This window comes from Rhinatrema bivittatum, chromosome 4 (genome assembly GCF_901001135.1).
Source record: "Rhinatrema bivittatum chromosome 4, aRhiBiv1.1, whole genome shotgun sequence".
NCBI classification, from domain to species: domain Eukaryota; kingdom Metazoa; phylum Chordata; class Amphibia; order Gymnophiona; family Rhinatrematidae; genus Rhinatrema; species Rhinatrema bivittatum.
In genome coordinates, this window is record NC_042618.1 from 38394471 (window position 1) to 38416998 (window position 22528).

General features: G+C 47.3%; 1 protein-coding gene across 2 annotated transcripts in view; it reads right to left on the reverse strand.

Annotated features, from left to right (window-relative positions):
• The window catches only part of MOK (MOK protein kinase), a 161075-nt gene that overhangs the window by 127732 nt on the left and 10815 nt on the right, over nucleotides 1-22528 (reverse strand). For both annotated transcript variants that reach the window (XM_029597967.1, XM_029597966.1), the window contains exon 2: nucleotides 9660-9774. In XM_029597967.1, coding sequence (XP_029453827.1) covers nucleotides 9660-9774 — 115 coding nt within the window. The remainder of the gene's footprint in view (nucleotides 1-9659; nucleotides 9775-22528) is intronic.

Genomic DNA, 22528 nt, shown 5'->3' on the forward strand with positions numbered 1-22528 from the left:
AGGCAGGCAGAAGCAGAACCAGAACTGATAGAGAAGAGATACTAGGCTTAGGCTAGCAAAGGAAAGAAAAATATTCCTTGTCTTGCTGTAGTGCCAGGGGTCAGCTACAGTCACTAGTATTCCTGTTTCTTTCAAGCAGTCTATTTTGGTCAGACTCATCTCTGACTGAGAAGAGAAGCTGACTGTGCTAGGTCAGCTAGCACTGACCACTATTTACCATTGAGGGTGTTGGGCTGGCTTGGAGAGAGATATTATTTTCAATGTCATCCATGTTTCTGGAGTGACAAAAATTCCTGCTTTATTAAATTCCAATTACTTAGTCTGTCAGTGCAGTGGGCATTTTAAACAGACTGAACATTGTCCTTGAGTGGGTCTGTGCAGTGAAGTGCCCGGGGAGTACTCTGCCTCTTTTGTGCTTACAAGCAAGCTAGTTCTGTGTGCACTCCACACACATTAGTGCACAGCCAGGCAGTGTGACAGTGGGCAGTGGGCATTTTAAACAGACTGAACATTGTCCTTGAGTGGGTCTGTGCAGTGAAGTGCCCGGGGAGTACTCTGCCTCTTTTGTGCTTACAAGCAAGCTAGTTCTGTGTGCACTCCACACACATTAGTGCACAGCCAGGCAGTGTGACAGTGGGCAGTGGGCATTTTAAACAGACTGAACATTGTCCTTGAGTGGGTCTGTGTAGTCAAGTGCCCGGGGAGTACTCTACCTCTTTTGTGTTTACAAGCAAGCTAGTTCTGTGTGCACTCCACACACATTAGTGCACTGCCAAGCAGGCAGTGTGACAGTGGGCATTTTAAACAGACTGAACATTGTCCTTGAGTGGGTCTGTGCAGTCAAGTGCCCGGGGAGTACTCTGCCTCTTTTGTGCTTACAAGCAAGCTAGTTCTGTGTGCACTCCACACACATTAGTGCACAGCCAGGCAGTGTGACAGTGGGCAGTGGGCATTTTAAACAGACTGAACATTGTCTTTGAGTGGGTCTGTGCATCTGGGCATTTTAAACAGACTGAACATTGTCCTTGAGTGGGTCTGTGCATCTGGGCATTTTAAACAGACTGAACATTGTCCTTGAGTGGGTCTGTGCATCTGGGCATTTTAAACAGACTGAACACATTATTATTGTGGGCCAGTGGGCAGTGTTACCACTCAGTGACATAAAATCCATAATGTCAGGGAAAGAGAGATGCAATCGACTTATTGGGACTGGCAGAGGAGGCACCCCAAAAGACACTAGTGCAACACCACCAGTACAGCTAAAAAGGCAACTGTCGCAATCTAAACTCTTTGTAGGGGATGGCAGTTCCATGCCAAAAAAACCGAAATCTGACCATGATACATCGCCATTGTCACCACTCATTTCTGGCCCTGTAATTTTGGAGGAGAGGGAAGGGGAGGCAGAGTCATGCCAGACAAAATGTAGACACACAAAAGCAGCAGGGGGGCAGAAGTCGCGACTAACACTTAGCGTTCACAAGGTAGCGCAGTCACTGTTAGCTTCTGATTCAGATGAAGAATCTTCTTGGGTGGGATTCTCATCAGATACTGAAGAAGTAATAGCTGACGAATCTTAGGTAGAATCAGTTAGTCCTGTCTTAGCCTCCAGAATTGTGCAGCAGGGGAGAGATGACAGTGATATCGAGGAGGAGGAAGAGCAGTCAGTACGGGGACAGAGGGTGACTGGTGCCCCCTCTGGCATTGCTTCTCAGGGTGCACCCACTACCTCAACTCCAGTGCCAGCATCCACCCCCAAGGTGTTAGAGAAGGGTGGATCACGAAAGACATCTCCGATCTGGAAACACTTTAAAGTGACGGAAGACCCGCATTATGCTCGGTGTAATTACTGTGCCAGGGATATTTGCAGAGGCTAGCAAATGGGACATCTATCTAATTTTGGCATGAACCATCATATGAAGAGGCAACACCCAACAAGATTACTGCCACCTGGGGATGGTGGCAGTTCCAGTGGGGGAACCCCTTCCAACCAGTTTGCAGTGGTAGGAAAGCAGCAGAGTCTGCCCACGCCCTCATACCCTTCTAGCAGTCAGGCGGCAGGCCAGCAACCCCCTGACATGTGGCAGAAGCGACAAACCACCATGGAGAAAATGGGGTGGAGTGCGGTAACGCTATCCCGGGGTAGGAGGCAGGCAGCCTCAAAAGTTGTAACCAGGAGCATTGGGGAAATGATTGCCCTTGATGACCAGCCCTTGCAGCTAGTGCAGAATGTGGGTTTCAAGTGTTTTTTGAAGGTCGTACTACCAAATTACAAAATCTCCTGCAGAACCACATTTAGTAGAAAGGTCATCCCCAGCCTGTACAAGCAGTGTCGCAGTTGCTTGCAAGCACTGCTAGGTAAGGCAGACGGAAGAGTGCATTTCACCTGCGATATCTGGACCGCCATGAATGCTGAACACTCTTACCTCTCTCTGACAGCACACTGGTGGGACATGGCAGAGGCAGGTGCAGCCAGCAGCTCTATTACTGAAGAAGTATCAGGGTGGAGGTGGGATTTACTGCACACCCACCTGGCAGACCAGACCCATACCGCAGCCAATATTCTAGCATGCATCAGAAAGATGCTGGAGGGCTGGCAACTACACCAGCGAGACAGGAAAACGCAGGCAGGGTTCTTTGTCACAGACAATGGTGCAAACATGGTTAAGGCAATAAGCGATGGGCGGTTTAAGAACATCCGATGTTTTGCACACACTCTGCACCTGGTAGTGAAGTCAGCTCTGGGCTTGGAGTCCAATGACAAGGAGAATGAATACCTGCATAGATTAATACAGAAGTGCAGGAACATAGCAGCACACTTCCACAGAAGTGTCAAGGCGGGGCAGGTTCTCCGACAAAAGCAGACTGATTTGGATATGCCTCACAAGCGTCTCATTCAAGACATTGCCACCCGGTGGAATTCCACCTTTATGATGCTGGAGAGGTTACTGGAGCTGCAGATACCCCTTCATGAACTTTCTGGTACAATAGACATAGGTGTGCAGAATCTCCTAGGGCATCATGATTGGTTAGTCATGAGTCAGCTGGTAAAAATCCTGCAGCCCTTCAAGGATGTCACGGAAGGAGCTGAGTTCCAGAAGTGCCACCTTGGCTGACATCATCCCTATAGTTAAATTCCTGGATGAACATTTGGAGGCCTTTAAACGGGAAGAGGGAATGACTGCTGAGGTGCTGCAGTGTCTGGACGTTTTGCAGCAGCAGGTGAAAGACAGGTTAAGTCCTTTAACAGACGACCGCACATACATGCTCGCCTCTGTCTGTGATCCCCGTGTGAAAGGTAAACTTGCCCTACAGACCAATTGTCTGTCATTTGTGAAGGAGCTGCTGTTAGCAAAGGTCCGTGAACAGGAGCGCCATAGGCGGAGACAGATTAGGCTTGAAGCAGAGGTGGAAACAGCAGGCACATCAGAGAGTTGTGCTGCTAGCCCAGGCAGGTGCAGCACTGTGTCAGTGACAGATAGTACCTCCTCCTCCACGTCAGAACGCCCAAGGCATGTTGGCCATAAAGATTCATCAGTTGTGCAACGGGCGAGAGAGAAAGTAGCTGGATTGAGTGACTCTGAGCCCTCCCAAGCACAGGAGGAGACAGCAGCACAGCTGTCAGTGACAAGGTATCTCTCATAGCCGATAGAGAAAATGCAGACAGATCCGCTGGCATATTGGGCACACAAGTCCACTGTCTGGCCACACCTAGCCAAAGTGGCTCAGCGATATCTCTCATGTCCACCAACCAGTGTGCCCAGTGAACGTGTCTTTTCAATAACAGGGGATATCATGAGCCCTCACCGCTCAAGGCTGGCACCAGAGTCGATGGAAATGCTAGGGTTTTTGAAAGTAAACCTGCCTTTGCTTTGCTCTCCAAATTTTCCCTGTGAATGGCAAGATGAATAAAAGCTATTCAAAGCCTTGCAGCAGCTCCAATTGCCTCCTATGCTCCAGATAATGTAAGCACTGCAGCACATGTTCCTGACATGAATCGCTGTGCCTGACCGTCTACTGTGCAGGCCTTGTGTCCCTAGGTGGGACTGACCTCTGTCCTCGACTGCTGTGTCTGTTCATTTTATTTATTTATTTATTTATTTATAAACTTTTATATACCGGCGTTAGTGTACAACATCACACTGGTTCACATTGGAACTGAAAGGAGGAAAATACAATGAACAGGGATAGGGGGGTGGGGTTACAATAATGCAAAAGTAGATAAGGAAAGAAGGAAGAGCAAACAAGCTAACCAACAGAAAATAAATAAAGTATAAATAACCAACAGAATAAATAAAGTATAAATAACCAACAGTAAATAAATAAAGTATAAAACATGAGGATGAAAAACTGATGTATTTACATATTTACAGTATCACGCAGCATTGGAGGCAGTGGGAAGAGGGTAAAGTCAGAAAGTATGGTGGGGGCTAGTCAGGGAAGGCCTTGTGTTCCTAAAAGAGTTTGACCTTGACTGCTGTGCCTGTTCATCCAGGCCTTGTGTTCCTAAAAGTGTTTGACCTCGATAGCTGCGCCTGTTCATCCAGGCCTTGTGTCCCTAGGTGGGATTGACCTCTGTCCTCGACTGCTGTGCCTGTTCATCCAGGCCTTGTGTTCCTAAAATAGTTTGACCTCGACAGCTGTGCCTGTTCATCCAGGCCTTGTGTTCCTAAAAGAGTTTGACCTCGACTGCTCTGTCTGTTCATCCAGGCCTTGTGTTCCTAAAAGTGTTTGACCTCGATAGCTGCGCCTGTTCATCCAGGCCTTGTGTCCCTAGGAGGGATTGACCTCTGTCCTCGACTGCTGTGCCTGTTCATCCAGGCCTTGTGTTCCTAAAAGAGTTTGACCTCGACTGCTGTGCCTGTTCATCCAGGCCTTGTGTTCCTCTGGGGATAGGGAAATACCTACAGTACCTGAGTGTAATCAAGTATGAAGTGCTGGAAACGTTTTAAAATAAGAATATAAATAAATTTAAAAAAAAATTACTATCCGTGTTCATCCAGGCCTTGTGTCCCTAGGTGGGATTGACCTCTGTCCTCCACTGCTGTGCCTGTTCGTCCAGGCCTTGTGTTCCTAAAGTTTTTGACCTCGACTGCTGTGCCTGTTCATCCAGACCTTGTGTTCCTAAAAGAATTTGACCTCGACTGCTGTGCCTGTTCATCCAGGCCTTGTGTTCCTAAAAGAGTTTGACCTCGACTGCTGTGCCTGTTCATCCAGGCCTTGTGTCCCTAGGTGGGATTTACTTCTCTGCTCGAGTGCTGTGCCTGTTCATCCAGGCCTTGTGTTCCTAAAAGAGTTTGACCTCGACTGCTGTGCCTGTTCATCCAGGCCTTGTGTTCCTAAAAGTGTTTGACCTCGACTGCTGTGCCTGCTCATCCAGGCCTTGTGTTCCTAAAAGTGTTTGACCTCGACTGCTGTGCCTGTTCATCCAGGCCTTATGTTCCTTAATGAGTTTGACCTCGATAGCTGCACCTGTTCATCCAGGCCTTGTGTCCCTAGGTGGGATTGACCTCTGTCCTCGACTGCTGTGCCCGTTCATCCAGGCCTTGTGTTCCTAAAAGTGTTTGACCTCGACTGCTGTGCCTGTTCATCCAGGCCTTGTGTTCCTAAAAGTGTTTGACCTCGACTGCTGTGCCTGTTCATCCAGGCCTTGTGTTCCTTAAAGAGTTTGACCTCGACTGCTGTGCCTGTTCATCCAGGCCTTCTGTTCCTAAACGTGTTTGACCTCGACTGCTGTGCCTGTTCATCCAGGCCTTGTGTTCCTTAAAGAGTTTGACCTCGACTGCTGTGCCTGTTCATCCAGGCCTTGTGTTCCTTAAAGAGTTTGACCTCGACTGCTGTGCCTGTTCATCCAGGCCTTGTGTTCCTAAAAGAGTTTGACCTCGACTGCTGTGCCTGTTCATCCAGGCCTTGTGTTCCTAAAAGAGTTTGACCTCGACTGCTGTGCCTGTTCATCCAGGCCTTGTGTCCCTAGGTGGGATTGACCTCTGTGCTCGACTGCTGTGCCTGTTCATCCAGGCCTTGTGTCCCTAGGTGGGATTGACCTCTGTGCTCGACTGCTGTGCCTGTTCATCCAGGCCTTGTGTCCCTAGGTGGGATTGACCTCTGTGCTCGACTGCTGTGCCTGTTCATCCAGGCCTTGTGTCCCTAGGTGGGATTGACCTCTGTGCTCGACTGCTGTGCCTGTTCATCCAGGCCTTGTGTTCCTAAAAGTGTTTGACCTCAACTGCTGTGCCTGTTCATCCAGGCCTTGTGTTCCTAAAAGTGTTTGACCTCGACTGCTGTGCCTGTTCATCCAGCCTTGTGTTCCTAAAAGAGTTTGACCTCGACTGCTGTGCCTGTTCATCCAGCCTTGTGTTCCTAAAAAGAGTTTGACCTCGACTGCTGTGCCTGTTCATCCAGGCCTTGTGTTCCTAAAAGAGTTTGACCTCGACTGCTGTGCCTGTTCATCCAGGCCTTGTGTTCCTCTGGGGATAGGGAAATACCTACAGTACCTGAGTGTAATCAAGTATGAAGTGCTGGAAACGTTTTAAAATAAGAATATAAATAAATTAAAAAAAAAAAAATTACTATCCGTGTTCATCCAGGCCTTGTGTCCCTAGCTGGGATTGACCTCTGTCCTCGACTGCTGTGCCTGTTCATCCAGGCCTTGTGTTCCTAAAAGTGTTTGACCTCGACTGCTGTGCCTGCTCATCCAGGCCTTGTGTTCCTAAAAGAGTTTGACCTTGACTGCTGTGCCTGTTCATCCAGCCTTGTGTTCCTAAAAGAGTTTGACCTCGACTGCTGTGCCTGTTCATCCAGGCCTTGTGTTCCTAAAAGAGTTTGACCTCGACTGCTGTGCCTGTTCATCCAGGCCTTGTGTTCCTAGGGGGGATTGACCTCTGTGCTCGACTGCTGTGCCTGTTCATCCAGGCCTTGTGTTCCTAAAAGAGTTTGACCTTGACTGCTGTGCCTGTTCATCCAGCCTTGTGTTCCTAAAAGTGTTTGACCTCGACTGCTGTGCCTGTTCATCCAGGCCTTGTGTTCCTTAAAGAGTTTGACCTCGACTGCTGTGCCTGTTCATCCAGGCCTTGTGTTCCTAAAAGTGTTTCACCTCTACGGTACAAAGTCAACATAGTTTGATATTGCAGATTTGGACTTGAGTAGCAGTGTTCTTATTTCTGAGAGATTTTCCATTTCCTTTATCATCAGCTGAAGTGCGTAAGTACAGTCGGAATTCACTAGACGCCAACGGAATTCACTAGACGCCAATGATATTCACTAGACACCAATGTAAACACCGGGTACACCCAACTCTAGGGGTGGACCCGTTCCAGGGCGTCCTTCCCTGCACAAAGGAAAGGGAACTCTCTTCTAGGCCAGCCTGTCTTTCCCCTATCAAAACCACGGGGACCAGACTACCTCCACTCTGCCAGCCTGTCTTGCCCCTATCAGCTTTCTGCCACTCTGCTTTGCTGCCATACACCAGATGACTCACTTAACTCCTTGTGGTGTTCTTGCCACTCTCATGGTTCCTCAGTGTGTTGGTGCTAGTCTATCTGCTTGCTATGTTCCCCTTCATTGTGCTGTTGGATGTCAATGCCACTTGTCTTGCCACTTTTCCTGTCGTGCTGCCTTCGATGGTTTATGCATCTGCTATCGGTGCTGTTTTGAAGCTGTGGTGTGTATTTGACATTCTCACTGCTGCTTTGTGCCTCTGTTAAAGCACTCTTGCCACTTCTGGTACCCCTTTGCACCTTTCCAGTGCCTTAGGCTATTCATGCCACTTTGGTGCCACTTTGCCACAGTCTAAGTACCTTGGAGCTCTTTTGTTGTTGTGATGATTGCTCCCCAGAAGTTTTATGAAAATTGATAAGAAAACCCCAATTCTGCAGCCAAAAATAGGCTGGAAATCCTTCCCCCATTGACTTTAATGGGAACCGGGAAACGTATTGACAGATCGACAACTTATGGAATTCTCCATACTTCCGTATAAAACGGAATCAACCCTCCACGAAAACGTATCACGAATGCAACGAAAACTTTTTCCCTGCACATCCCTACCTGCAAGTTAGCAATCAGAACCATAAACATATTCAGTCATCGTCTATAAGCACAGCTGAAGAGTATTAGCTTTGAGTGGTTTTTTTTCTGGACTAGTAATTCAATATTGATTTACTTAACTAAGAATAAATTACCAAGTATTATAATTACTAAAAATTACAGTAATAAGTTTCCACAAAATGTCATTAGGAAAAAAAGACTTTTCTTGTGATTTATAATAAGTGCCAAAACTGTTAAACATAATATAGTATAAAGTCTGTTTAATTGTTTTTATTGGTATGGAAAGAGAAAAGGTGATGTAATAAAACTCATGTTAACACAGTATTTTTTAGCAATTTTTTTTAAAACTTGCATTAAAAAAAAAGTGCGTAAACATGAGTTTCAGTATGCTAATGGAATGCAAATGGCCCATGAGTAAAAGAAAAAAAAAAAAAGGACATGCTAAATGGAAAAAGTGCACTTTGTGTAAAAAAAAAAAAAAAGTGTACTTTTTCCATTTAGCATGTGTTTTTGGTTTTGGTTTTTTTTTTTACACACTCACAGGCCATATGCATGCCATTAAACAGCAAAAATGCTTTAAAAAAAATAAGGTATAAACAGGCGTTGTGGATTATTTTAGGGACAGTCAGCCTGGACAAGTGCCATCTCTGCACACTGGTGCAAGCTCTTTCAGGTCTGCTTAAATTGCACCATTACTGAACCCTTCTCTCAGTTCGTCTGCACATTTATTTAACTTGAAGAAAGTGGTAACTACAACCAGCACAAGCTGGGGACAGACTGGTATCTGAAGCATTCAGGAAGCCAGAATCAAAGTGGACAGAAGGGGTCTTAATCTAAATGGCCAGTGAGGGGTGGACGTGGGGGGATGGGAACAGTACCTGCTTGATTACTGCCTCAGGTCTCCAGTTGGATCGCAGCTCCCACAGCAATCTTATCATACCACTGCAGCAGTCCTGCTCCTCATTAGATTCAGCTTGGGCACACTGGGGGAGCCAGGCGGGAGGTGGATTTAAGTGGCCATGTTACTTGTAAACTACACTGCTGTCTGACAGTGAATCCTTCCTTTGCCTTCCCATAAGCGCCTTTGCAGTCCCAGCTCCTGCCCAAGCAGAGCTGCAGGCTGGGGTCCAGACTGGTCTTCAGACATGGCTCTGCGTCTGGCCATGGCAAGGCTCTGGTCTCTAGCAGGCAGGACTGCAGGTCGGTGCCTTCGAGTGAGTGAGTGCTGGCAAGGGCAGGAATGATATGGACAACCTCAGGCAGTTTTACGCCACCTCTGATCCAGGAGTTAATTTATCGGCGTTACAAAAATGTGCACAAAGCAGTACAGGGTAATACTTAAACTTCATTTACGCTGAAATTTGATGCAGATGTTCTATTCCAAGAGCAGGTTTTAACTCGCATTTTAGTATGTGTGTTTTCCTTGTAAAAATCCTGCTAAATCCCAGAGTTAAATTTGCATGGGAAAACCCAGCTTAAAAACGTTACAGACCCTAGAGTGAATCATCAACCTTTGGAACCTTACACAGTGCATAAACAGGAACTCCTGCACATCACAAGTTTTGATATGTTCCACACATTTTCCTATTTAAGGTGACTGGTCGAGGATATGTACATACCTTTCAAATTCCTGCTTCATTTTTTTACATGCATAGTAATTTCCATCTTTGAGACTCCGCGTTTTCATAACGTCAGAAAATGTGCCTTCCCCTATTTTGCTAACAATTTTATACCCTGGAAATAAATTAGATTTTAGAATTTAATCAGAAATTGCTTATAGATGATATATTTCCACTTAAATACTACAGACATAAACAGTAAAACATTATGTGTAGTCCAGTAACAGTTTGATGGTTACGCATTTAGAGATGTTCTTTTTTTTCCTGGGTTGGGCAGCACCATTTTACATGTCAGCAAAGCTAAGCCTCTGAATTTTATAATGTCATACAATCAGTCACCAGGATTGCCTGCTGCTCACAGACTCTGTATAGCTAAATAAGTAGAAAGAGGATCTACACAGTTACCAGGGCTTAATTTGGACTACTGTTAGCATGAAACGTGTTATAACATGAATCTGTTATTATACTAGTACTAGTTTGTTTTAATGCTCTTTAAAAAAGATGACAGTGAACTCCTAATGTGGCTGTATCAGGCTAGTGTGGTGTCAATGGATTGTGAAAGGAGAACAGGGACATCCATCATCTCCTTAGCCAAGGATGGTCTCTCAGGAGCAAAGATGCAACAAATTAAATTGTGGAAGCCTCTCCTTTCTGTTTAAGCCTGATGGGCCAGAGAGAGCCTATTGTATCACTTCATTCCATCAATGCCTGCTATTTAACTTTAAATAAAGTTGTTCTCTGGTAACAAAAGTAACTGCAGTGCAATGCAAAGCTAAGAGAGAAATTCTCACACACTAACATAGTAAATGATGGCTGAAAAAGACCAATGGGCTTATACAGTCTGCCCAGTTATTCCCATCCACACTGCTAAGGATGCATCTCAGCTACCAGTCAGGTTTGCCTTCTTTTGCCTTGGTTTTCTACCATACAGGTACATGAGCATATAAGTTCCTGTACTGATCCATCACCCAGCAAAAAGGACATCTTTCAAAAAATGGAAACAGATCCAAATGAGGAAAAAAGGAAAGTGCGCAAGCACTATCAAGTTAGATGTAAATAGTCATAAACCAGGCCAAGAAAGAATCTGAAAAGAAGCCTGCCATAGAGGTTAAAACTAATAATAAAAACATTTTCAAGTACCTTCAAGGCAAACAGCCTGTAAAGGAATCAGTTGGACCTCTAGACAGGGCCGGTGCAAGGGGATTGGGCGACCTAGGCACCTTCAGCCTTGCACCGCCCCCAGCCGCAGCCCCGACTCCTCCTCCCCCCCCCAAAAGAAAACTTACAAAATACCTGGTGGTCCAGGTGGGGTCCTGGGAGCGATCTGCCGCTCACCAAAATGGCGCCGGTGGCCTTTAACTCCTACCATGTGACAGGGGCTACCAGTGCCATTGGTTGGCCCCTGTCACATGGTAGAGGCTAAAGGCCACCGGCGCCATTTTGCTTAGTGGAAGCCGAGGCCCTGGGATCGGCAGATCGCTCCTGGGCCCTCCACTGGACCACAAGGGGGACATCGGGAGGGTGGCACAGTGAGGCGGGGGCTGGCAGAATTTTGAAAGGGCACTTTTTGCCCTTTCAAAATTTTGTCGCCTGCCGCCGCGCCCCCTAAATCGCAGCGCCCTAGGCACAGGCCTAGCTCACCTACGGGTTCCTCCGGCCCTGCCTCTAGATAACCAAGAGGTAAAGAGAGGTGCTCAGAGAGGACAAGGAAATAGCAGAAAAAAGCAAGTTTACTTACCGTAAACCGGTTTTTCCATAGACAGCAGGATGAATTAGCCATGCTGTCTGGGACATCCCTCCGGGGAGGCTGAGACGGAGCTTCTCCAAGATCACAGAGTTTTGCTCTGTGCGGTTGCACGTCCTTTCCTGCACAGCTCCATGTTTCTCTTAAGTCTAGATCACAGCATCTCTGCGAAGCTTGAATCTGGAGACTGTGCAGGGAAGTGGGTGGGTCAGCATGGTAGGTCCGTCAGTTTGGTCCTAGAAGACCTCTTGTGTCTCTCCTGGAGGGGTTCCTGCAGCTACAGGGAAGCTCTCTTTCTCTTGGATACAGAGGACAGATCTGAATAGACTCATCCTGAGGACTCAGAGGAGATGGAGGACATTTGCTCTGAAATAGGCTCGACATCTGAAAACCCCATCTTCATCATCTCTTCTGGGGTGAACACAATTTGAGGGTTCCCCACCAGACTAGGTTTACTGGGGAGTTTCCCTGAGGAGGAACTCAGCTGTGGACGTGCCTTGTGTGACTTTGACGTTTCTTGCATTAGGGACTTCGATGTCACCTGCTCCTGTGTCGGTAATTGTGTCGAGGGTTTGTCCCTTGTTGAGCCGGACGACTCGCATTGGTGGTGCTTTGACGCATTGGGCTACAACGCATCTATGCGTGGGTGCATCGGTTTTGACGCAGGCATTGATGGCAGAGCCAGGCGGTCTCGGAGACATGTTGGAGCACTGAAAGTGCTATTTGCTCAGGAAAAAATTGAGAAAATTTTAAAAATTGAGAGCAAAGCTCCGCGTGCAACCTGCAACACGGAATAAAACAGACTGAAGAGAAACATGGAGTTGCGCGGGAAAGGACAAGCAGCGGCACAGAGCAAAGCTCTGTGATCTTGTGATCCGGGGCATCCCAGACAGCATGGCTAATTCAGCCTGCTTATTTGCGGGAAAAACTATAATTTATTATTTGCCTCAGTCTTTACTGAGGAGAATTTTGGGGACATACTCACACTATAAATGTTATTTGATGGTAATGATTCTGAGCAACTAAAACAAATCACTGTTAAATTACAGGATATAAGAGATCAAGCTGAAACTAGTGAAACCCCCACACCACACACACAAGAGACGGAGGTTTGAGCATGCTACCATTTAAGTAAACTGTAGAAAAAAAAAGGGGAGGGCAATGCAGCTGTGTAACATGACCTGCCAGCCCAGGAAATACAGAAAAAATTGAAAAGGTCATCAGACCCCTAAGTGTGAAGGTACTTAACTGACCATTGAATAGATTAGTCAGATATTCAGGTAGGGGATTTGCATGTCACAGCCCCCTTGACTGGAAAATCTGTAGGAAATATCACTAAAAAAAAAATCAGAGGATTCAAACTCTTAAATTACAGAATCATGACTGGGAAAGGGATTTATGAGAGAAATTTTACTGGAAAACAGACCTAGGAAGAAAACAGATTTTCACCCTGACTAAAAGGGTTTTCAGACACGTGGGTACTGAGATCCCAGACAACAGGGGGATGGCCAGGCAGGATAAAAGGGTGTGCACATGATCTCTCTCTGTAGTTCTGTCTGGGGCTTGGCCTTTTAGCTGAGAGGTGACCCATACAGGGTCAGACAACAGATAAAGTAAAAGCCATGCTGAGAGAAGGTGATTTATCCAGGCTGGGTAACAGTACATGATTGGCCATTTAGCGAAGACCAGGAGGTGGAGTCGGGTCCCTAGGAAGGCATGGACCCAGTGGCAGACTGGGAGGCAGAGTTGGATCCCCCAGGAGGGTGGGAACCCCAGCGGCAGACTGGGAGGCGAAGTCGGATCCCCCAGTAGGGCATGGACCCCAACAGCAGTTGGATCCCCCAGGAAGGCCCCCAACAGCAGTTGGATCCCCCCAGGAAGGCGTGGACCCCAGCTGCAGACCAGGAGGCTGAGTCTGGTCTCTCAGCAGAGCAGAAGGAGACAGTTTAGATACAACAGACCCCCCCTCCCCAGGCCAACAATGCCCACCAGTTCAGTTGCATCTTTTCATGCAAAAGATCCCTTCTATTCTATAGGGTGGTATACTATGGGACCAACAACCCCAAATTTACTCTTGGGGGAATTCTGCGCTACTGCGGAATGCAGAATTTGCGCAGAATTCCCCCTTCCTGCTGATTTTCTCTCTCACCTCGCAGATTTCCTCCCTCGTTGCCCTTCCTGCAGATTTTTACCGTCGCCCCACCAATTTCCTCCCTCCAAAACCGGAAGCGCATGGACAGCGGCCATCGCGAGAGTGGGGGCATCTCAGCATGGCAGAAAATAGCAGAAGAGACCCTGGCATGCCACGAACGGAGCAAGTCCCGCGGCACAGGGGACGCACTCCGTTGCAGCAAAGATGAAGGCCCGGCGCGCTGTTCGCGGCTAAAAGGGAAGGCCCCCATGTGCCGCGAACGGCGCACCCGGGCCTTCATCTTTGCCGTAAACAGAGCACATCCTGCGGCATGCCAGTGAGAGAGAATGTGTGTGTGAGAGAGGAGACGGGGTGTGGGAGAGGGTGGTAAGAGGGGGAGTGGGGGGGATGCTTGAAGGTTTCAGAGAGGGAGCTTATGTGAGGGGAGGGGAGGGTGACGGTGCAGGAGGGTGAGAGAGCATGGGAGGTAAAAGAGGGGGGGCTGGAGGGATGCTTGAGTGTGGGTTTCAGAGAGAGGGAGCCTAAATGAGGAGATTGTGAAAGAGTGTGTATGTGTGTGAGAGACTGGGAGCTCGTTTGTATGAAAAAGGGATTGTGTGTATGTGAAGGTGCTAGCCTGTGTGAAGGGATTGTGTATGTGAGGGAGCCTGTATGAGGGTGTGTGTATGTGTATTAGAGAGAGGGAGCATGTGTGTGAGAGAGGGAGGGACAGAGGGAGCCTGTGTGAGGGGCAGTACTGAGAACAGGGTCAAAGTCTGGGACTGGCAATAGAGTGGAAAGGGTTGAGCCTAGAGGTGAAGGGAAGAGATAATGTCTCTGATGTCCAGGTGGGCGCCCACCTCAGCACCAGTGATCATCAAACGGTATAGTTTAATATCACAAAAAGGATATGGAAAAGAAGCCCACGGACCCAAGTTTTGCAGTTCAAAAACACGGACTTTGATGAAATCGGGAAGTACCTGGAGGAAGAACTAGTAGGCTGGAAGAATGAGAGAGATGTGGAACAACAGTGGACCAAACTAAAAGGAGCAATTACCAAGGCAACTAATCTATATGTTAGAAAAGTAAAGAAAAGCAAAAGAAAAATGAAACCTATCTGGTTCTCAAAGGAGGTGGCTGACAAAATAAAGGCTAAAAGAACAGCGTTCAAGAAATATAAAGGATCCCAAAGGGAGGAGCCGCAGGAAAAATATCTGGTAGAACTGAGGGAGACAAAGAAAGTAATCAAGACTGCAAAAAGTCAAGCGGAAGAAAGGATTGCCAAAGAGGTAAAGAGGTGACAAAACATTTTTCAGATACATCAGTAAAAGGAGAAACGTTTAAAGTGGTATAGTGAAAATGAAAGGTGAAAAGGATCAATGTGTGGAAAGAGACGAAGAAATGGCAGAAATAGTAAACGAATACTTCAGTTCTGTGTTCACTAAAGAAGACCCTGGAGAAGGACCGTCGCTAGTTAACAAGAAACTACAGGGGAATGGAGTAGATGTAACTCCATTTACAGTAGAGAATGTATGGGAAGAGCTGGGGAAACTGAAAGTGAACAAAGCCATGGGGCCTGATAAGGTTCATCCCAGGATACTGAGGGAGCTTAGAGATGTGCTGGTGGGTCCACTATGTGACCTATTCAATAGATCCCTAGAAATGGGAATGGTGTCGAGTGATTGGAGAAGAGCGGTGGTGATCCCGCTCCACAAGAGTGGAAACAGAGAAGAGACTGGTAACTACAGACCGGTTAGCCTCACCTCAGTGGTGGGAAAAGTAATGGAGTCGCTGTTAAAAGAAAGAATAGTGAACTATCTACAGTCGGAAGAATTGCTGGACCAGAGGCAACATGGATTCACCAGGGGAAGATCCTGTCAGACAAATCTGATAAAACTTTTTTGACTGGGGTAACCAAGGAATTGGATCGAGGAAGAGCACTTGATGTCTCTACCTTTGCGGCGACTCCCTTCAGCTCTGATGGACAGAAACTGCCGCGGTTTCTCCCTGCCTCTTTGCCCCGGAATCCCTGGGCTGGCTTGACGCTACGGATCTGCCATGTTCCTGATGACATAAAGACGTGCGCACTCCAGACTTTGTACCAGCAAGGGCGCAAACCTCGGGGGCGTCCCTCCGTAGTGACGTCATCCGTTTCCAATTTAAAAGGGTCTTTGTTTGCTACTACAAACTGAGTTAGCAAGGAACTCCAATGGGACTTGCTTCGGCAGTCCACGCTACTTGCAACTACGATCTGAGTGAGCAAGGAGAAACCTTTCTCCGCTGCTCGGCCTCTACAAACTTACCTAGAGGTAACCACTCCTCGGGAGCCCCGCTCTCTCTCTTCTTGATTTCAGATTGCTAAGACGGGATCCGGTACTCACTCCTCGAGGGCCTACGTCCCTGAATACTCAGAAGACTCCTCACTGCCTGGAAGCGATTGCAGACGTGAACACTGTGAGTTCTATTGCAGATAGGAATCGGTACTTGCTCCACGAGGGCCTATGTTCCTAATCTCTGAAGACTCCCTTCTGTCTAAGACGTTATCGAAGGTACGGAGATCGTGAGTTATTGTTGCAGATTGCAGATAGGAACTGGTACTCGCTCCACGAGGGCCCATGTTCCTAAAACCCTTTACAGACTCTCTTCTATTCCAGAAGCCATTCCATACACAGCTATTGTGAGTTCTTATTACAGACTGCCTATAGGAACCAGTGCTCGCCTACGGCTCCTGTTCCTGGATGTACTGAAGACGCTCTGTTGCATAAGAGGCCATTACAGATATCTACAATTGTGAGTGTACCATCTTCTACTGGTTATGTATCCAGCATACCCTGTCTACTCACTACCTATAGTCTCTCTCTACAGCTCAGCAACCCAGAGATTGTAATTCCAGTATCTGAGGGACTTCAGCCCTGCTGGACACATCAACTCACTACTGCCACCTCTGGTGGTTCAACTTCCAGTCTAATAAAGAACTATCTGTGTTTGTCTTACACTCCAGCCTAGCCGGTGGTTCCTCTCAGGATCTCCTCCTGGGGGCGCTGTCATCAACCATCGGCCCAGGGATTCACCATTTCTACTAAGTGTTTATTCTTACACTACTAGAACAGGTATTGTACTGACTGTCACTCTGTGGAAGCCAACTCCACATCAGATCACTAACTACGCCTACAGAGTATTACATATCGCTAGCTCCTCTCCTTGGGGAAACATCATTCTACAGAAGACTAACTCCACCTCCCTGGCGGTCATATCGCTAACAGATTGTTATCCTTCTATTCTCAAGAAGTGATTTACAATAGATTACTATTCCTCCTGACGGGGTTATCTATAACAGATGATAGCTCTTCTCTCTACAAGAGTATTCAGCAGCCAGATCAATACAAGATTGTTAACTCCTCCCCTTTGGGGAGTAGATCCATAACTGCTCGCTAACTCCTCCCTCCTGATGGGATGAGTGACATCAGATTGCTAGCTCCGCCCTTCGGGCGGGGAGATCAATAACAGTTTGCTAATCCCTTAGCAGTTTCCATAACAGACTACTAACTCCTCCTATCTCGAGGAGAGATTGGTAACAGATTGCTAATCCCTATCAGATTGCTAAGGATTTAGCAATCTGTTGCCAGATTGCTAACAGAAGCTTAGGAGTGAGTGCCGAGGTGGTGGCCTGGATTGCAACTGGTTGACAGACAGAAGACAATGTGTGATGGTAAATGGAACTTACTCTGAAGAGAGAGCGGAGTGCCGCAGGGGTCGGTGTTGGGACCGGTCCTGTTCAATATCTTTGTGAGCGACATTGCAGACAGGATAGAAGGAAAGGTTTGTTTTTTTGCGGATGACACTAAGATCTGTAACAGAGTGGACATGCCAGAAGGAGTGGAGAGAATGAGACGGGATTTAAGGAAACTGGAAGAGTGGTTGAAGATATGGCAGCTGCTATCAATGCCAAGAAGTGCAGAGTCATGCATATGGGGTGTGGTAATCCGAAAGAACTGTATTCGATGGGGGGAGAAGGGCTAATGTGCATGGAGCAGGAGAGAGACCTTGGGGTGATAGTGTCTAATGATCTGAAGTCGGCAAAACAATGTGACAAGGCGATAGCTAAAGCCAGAAGAATGCTGGGCTGCATAGAGAGAGGAATATCAAGTAAGAAAAGGGAAGTGATTAGCCCCTTGTACAGGTCCTTGGTGAGGCCTCACCTGGAGTACTGTGTTCAGTTCTGGAGACCGTATCTCCGAAGAGACAGAGACAGGATGGAGGCGGTCCAGAGAAGGGCGACCAAAAAGGTGGATGGCTTTCATCGAATGACTTATGAGGAGAGATTGAATAACATCCAGGACACATTGGTCCATGGTGACTTGGGTCCACTCCATGTAAAACTAACATAGGCATCGCCTACTGGAGGAATTCCCAGAGGAAACCATTGATTGTCATTGGGTCGAGCAGCTGGTCCCTGCTTGAGCATAAGGATCATGTCTCAATCTTTTGGCCCATCAAAAGGGCTGGGCTCTTGATTTCCTGACCCATTGAGATCTTGAGCCATACATTTTTTTTTAATCTACAGTAGTCCCTGAGGTGTTGACATCTCAGAACTCTAGAACTGGCTCAAGACTTGTCTTCTGATAGCCTTAGGGCTTTTGATTCCCCTAGGTATTTCATAAGTTTCTTCAGCTCTTCTCCAAATAGAAGCCCCACTTTAAAGGGCAGCCTGGCCAGTTGAGATTGATACCTCACCTGCTAACCAGTTCCTAAGCCATAATACCTCCTAACTGCCACATCTGAGGCCAGAGCCCGAGGTGACATTCTAAGGTGGTGATAAGCATGTCTGCGAGGAAAGCCACTCCAGACTCAATTTGAGCCGTATTTCCGAGTCCGGCAGCTGCTGTACCAGGCGTGCCCACAGACAGGAGGGGAGCACGGTCAGGTTTGAGACTGGAGGTCAGGTGGAGCAAGGAGGACCAGAACAGCGTAGATGATGACAAGGCTAGGAACAGAGCCAGAATCATGAGACGTGGTCAAGCAGGCAGAGGTCAGAATCCGGGGATCAGTCCGAGGAGTGGACAACAAAGCAGGGGTCAGGTTCCGGAGGTCAGATGAGGTCACAGGCAGGCCGAGGTCAGAAGGCAGGCAGCAGGCAGATGAATCGAGGAACAGGCTGAGGTCAGAAGGCAGGCGGCAGGCAGGTCGAGGAGCAGACTGGAGTCAGGAGGCAGGCAGCAAGCAGGCAGGTCGAGGAGCAGACTGGAGTCAGGAGGCAGGCAGCAGGCAGGCAGGTCGAGAATCAGACCGAGGTCAGTACCAGAGAGACAGTCCGAGGGTACTACCTGGTTAGATGAACAGACGAACAGGAGGACGCTGGAGAACTAGGATGCAGGAACAAGGCAGGAACAAGACTGGACCAGAAGGATCCTGGAACGAGACTTGGAACAAGACTGGAACAAGGTTCAGATGCAGTACCAATCTAGCAAGACCCTAACTCGATTGCCAAGGCAAGGAAGTACAAGCAGGGACTTCCTTATATCAGGGAATCAATCAGGGCACGCTGCAGAGCTAGGACCCGCCCCTGGCCCTACAAGAGGCTGAGCGGTCTGCACACGCATAGGGGCGTGGCCAACGCCACTGAAGACGCCAAGCTCCAGCGTGAGGCCCGATACGTAGTGGAAGGCTCGGTGACCGCCGCCGCAGGACGCCGAGGCCTGGAAGAGCTTGCAGCTGCCACTCGGGAGGCCAACCCAGGACCTGTCGTGGAACCAGGGAGGTGAGTAGGCCTGTGCGCGGGCCGGGCACGGACGGGGTGCATAACAGAATCATAACTCTGAAATTTTTCTTTAGAGTCTTCTGACAATTTATTCATTTGTGATAACAATTGGATTAAAGTGTTTTCCCTTCTTGAAAACACCCTCCAAACATCCATCAAAGATATATTAGTAGACTCAAAGGAGCCCATCGCTGTTCCCATAGACAATGATGAAGTAGGTGGAATAAAGCCACATTCAGGTAATATAACATTAATTATATTAGTACTTACACACCACCTGAATCGAGAGTTTCTACTCACAACTGAGTCCTTTCCTAAAGGGGCATCAACTCTCCGTTCTTCTCCCAACATTCTTGAATTCTCATCCTCAAAAGGTTTAGAACCCAGTCCCTCTATCCCCTTCAAATACTCCTTCTCAGAGCCTTTTTGGGTATCAAATAAGTGACCACATTGCCTCCCTCCACACCGGGAGACATCATGTCACTTCTACAAGGTTGGAGGTTGCAAGGGAATATACTGATATTAGGGCTTAGAGAGGTTCCAGGCAAAATAGAGCCCTCTTCTAAAATGCCCATAATAGTTTGGGGAAGATAAGCATATCACATGGAAATCCAGAGGGCCACTAGATGATAACATGAAAGCAGGAGTTTTACCCTTCCTCTTCTTTCCCATAGATGACATAAAAGGCAAAGAATTTCTGCTCTAAGGGACATCCCACACCGCAGGATGGCTGCTTTTGAAGACACCAGTGGCTCCTTTGGATGACATCACCAACTATCCATGGAATGGGGAGAGGGCAGACTATCTGGCACTGCTCTCCACAGAGCAGATGATAGGAAGATTATACAGTATATAGTGAGGGGGGGTATGCTCCCTCTCACATATTACTCCCCTCTGTCTCCCTTTATCCCACCTTTCACTCTCATCCTATTCCCTCGTTCACCCCATCCTTCTCACCTTCCTCCCTTCATTATTTCACCCCATACCCTCCATCTCAGGTCTTTCACCTCTCTTCCTTCGTATGCTCACCTCCCATCTAATTCATTCTTTTTCTTCTCGCTGGCTCCCCCCCCCTTCCCCACCTTCCCTCTTTCACCTCCCTGATGGAGGGGATGAGGTGAGATAGTGGAGGGAGGGAGGTGAGAAGGATGGTGTGAAAGAGGGAATGGGAGGAGAGTAAGAGTGAAAGATGAGAAAAAGGAAGTCAGATGGGAGTAGTGTGTAAGAGGGATAGTATCCCCTCACTATATACTGTATATCTCCCTATTAATTATCTCCTCTGTGGAGGGTTCTGGACTGGTCTGTCAGGACTCAAGGAAAGAAAATTAACTGCTAGTTTAAATTTCACCTTCCTCTTCATCCTGCAAACCAATCCAGACAAATGGGACATGCCCAAGCAGTGCCTACCCCAGATAGGTTTTAGGGACAGTGAGGGTTGCAGTGCAAATTGCATGAAGCACTGGTTAAGGAAGCCATGACAGGAGCGTGGATCCCCATTGTATCGAGAAGGTGCAGGAAGTGCCAACAATGTTTTGGAAAACATGGAGGCCGAGAGGCCCACGGGATTGGCCAAAGCTGAATCTTGTAGCTGAGAACGAAGCTCTTCCACCTTGAATCACCTTGCAATGGATATGTTGAATGCAGTCTTTCTCTTTGGCCTCCAAACAAGACAGTCTGTCTTACTTCCTGAAAACATTTGTAACCTTAAGATATCGCAACAGAGCTCTCCTGACATCTAGTAGATTCAGGCTTTTCTTCATTCCAACATGCTCTGATCTCCTGAATGCTAGAAGAGATATTTCCTGGGACTGTGCAAATTGCCATCAAAAATACTGTCTTCAAGGTCAAGTTCTTTACCTGTGTTTCTCTGAGGGGATCAAAAGATGCTTTTGATAAGGCTCTCAACACCAGGTTATGGTCTCATGCTGGCACTACCAGCCAAATCAGGGGATGCACATGTTTTACTGCCCTGAGAAATCGAGACACATCCAGATGGACACCTATTGATGTCCCTTCCACTTGGCCTCTAAAGTATGTTAATGCTGCTACCTGCACTTTCAATGAACTCAATGCTAAACCCTTGTCCAGACCTTCCTGCAGGAAGTCTAGAATTATTTGCACCTTTGACTTGAATGGAGCAACTCATTTCTACTAGCACCAAGCCTCAAACAGCCTCCAGACTCTACTATATGCCAAGGCCGTAGATTGGTATCTCACTGTCAAGAAGGTTGAGACTACTACATCAGAGTAGCCTCTGTTTCTCAGCTTTATCTTTTCAATAGCCAATCTGTATAATAAGGACTTGGATCTTCCATCACTTTCAGACTCTGGTGGAGAAAGCCACTAGTGTCTGCCAGCCTGAGTGGCCTTTCCCTGCTCAATCTTACCAGGTCTGCATACTATGGGTATCTGACACTGTTCCCTCTAAGCTGGGGTGTATGTATCATAGAGAGACATAGCATGTGAAAGTGAGAGCCTTGTGTGGTGTGTGTGTATGTGAGACAGCATGAGAGAGTGGGAGCCTGTGTGTGAGAGACAGCATGTGAGAGAGAGAGCATGCAGGAGCCTGTGTGTGAGAGACAGCCTATGTGTGAGAGTGTGTGTTGTGTGTGTGTATGTGTGTGAGAAAGAGAGAGACAGCGGGTGAGAATGAGAGCCTGACTGTGTGTTTGAGAGAAGAAGAGAAGACAGGTGGAGAGAGAAGAAACAGGAAAAAAATAAGAGTCTCTGTAAAAGGAATTGGTAAAAGACTGAGGGAACGTGGGGTAAAAAAAGCCTGGGACCAACTGATTAGAAAAATAAGATCAGATAACCAACGTAAAATAATAAAAAATGTGTTTTGAATTTTTAGTGATTGGCATATGTTATCTTTAGGAATGTGCATTACATATTTGTATTTTGTTCTTTCTTTAGTATTCCACTGTTCAGTGTCTGGTTTCTCGGCCTTTCCATTTTATTTTTGCCTCCATGTTTCTGTTTCTAATTTGTATCCCCTTATTCTGTATTAGGTAAGGATCTGTCTGTGTTCTTCTTGTGTAACAGGTGCAATATTTCTGCTGGCATGTAGTTTTCTGTAGGGTTTTGTAGCAGTACGGCTTGTTCTGTTAACCCCAGTAGGTGGTGTATTAGTGTTCTAAGGCATGGTATAATATTTGCATTGCTGCCATGTCATAGATAAAGCTGCTGCAGTTTGAGTCCTGAGATAGTGCTGGTATGGTAGAGTTAGCAAGGTTCTA